Below are 1,048 nucleotides of genomic sequence, written 5' to 3' on the forward strand. Positions count from 1 at the left end.
CTGCTTGAGGACTTTAGATTTGAAGTCACTGGCGACTTCTTCCATGCCATCGACAATTTCACTCATTACTTTAAGCCCCTCCAGTGCAGACAAAAAGTCAGCAATTTTTTTTCTGCTGTATTTGATTTCCTCATAAAAGATGGCCCGGCTGTCAGGATGGTTCTGACTTTTAAGTGGTGACCCAATGCTGTGGATTTTGCTGAGCAGCCTTTCAAGGTCAGGAAGTTTCTTCAGGTGCTCACTGACTTCAGACATTTTAGCTGGCACTGCCAGAAGGTCCTCAACAGCATCTAAACGATCGTTGATGGATTTAGGGTTACAAAGCGGAGCACAGAGCCACTGTTTCAGGAGTCGCTTCCCAAAGGGCGTACAACAAGAATCAATCCTTTCCAACAAAGTACCTTCTGTGGTTCCGTTGGTTCCATTCTGCAGGACTTCCAAATTCATCAGGGTGACTCCATCCAGCACCATCCGCTGGTCGGTTTTGGCAAAGAAACTACCTGAATTCATAGTTTTTGCAGTATCAATATCCACAGGGACGTACTCCTCAAAGTTTGCCAGCGATAACAGCTCCTGATCGATCAGACATTTTTTGAGATAGAAGACACATCCCCCAAGAGCTGACAAAGCCAACTCACTGTTTTCACCAGGAGTTAATCCCAGCGAGTCAGTCTCTGAAGTCAGAGATTTGATTACGGAGGGCAGAGAACATCCATTTTCAGAGTTCTGCTTCTCCTTGAAATATCCCTCTTCGAGAAGGACTTTTAGTGTTTTAGATGCATTCCAGAACTGGGAACCAGAGATCAGCCCTTCCTGAATGCAAGAAACAAGCGAGCCCTTCAGTATCTTCTGGGTATCCACAGACAGGTTCCCCTTCTCGTACAGCACCTGCACAGGAGTGTAATGCGCTACTAAAGTCCTAAACCTTGAGCAGTGCCGCTCATCCGAGAACTGGCCTACGTAGAACTTCCCCACCGACGTGTCGACAAAGCACACCCCATAAACGCGCTGTCCAGAGGAGTCTTCTTTTTCCTTAACGCACAGAAGG

At 46.9% G+C, this 1,048-nt stretch overlaps 1 protein-coding gene across 1 annotated transcript; it reads right to left on the reverse strand.

Annotated features, from left to right (window-relative positions):
- Window positions 1–3: 3 nt before the first annotated feature.
- LOC104471039 (DNA mismatch repair protein Msh6-like) lies at window positions 4–1,041 on the reverse strand (the record flags this gene model as incomplete). The annotated part of the gene is made up of 1 exon (XM_010086223.1): window positions 4–1,041. A coding segment is annotated over one exon (1,038 nt), but the record flags the coding sequence as incomplete, so codon positions are not given.
- Between the last annotated feature and the right edge of the window lie 7 nt (window positions 1,042–1,048).

This window comes from Pterocles gutturalis, unplaced genomic scaffold (genome assembly GCF_000699245.1).
Source record: "Pterocles gutturalis isolate BGI_N339 unplaced genomic scaffold, ASM69924v1 C11790427, whole genome shotgun sequence".
In the NCBI taxonomy this organism is placed as follows: Eukaryota; Metazoa; Chordata; class Aves; order Pterocliformes; family Pteroclidae; genus Pterocles; species Pterocles gutturalis.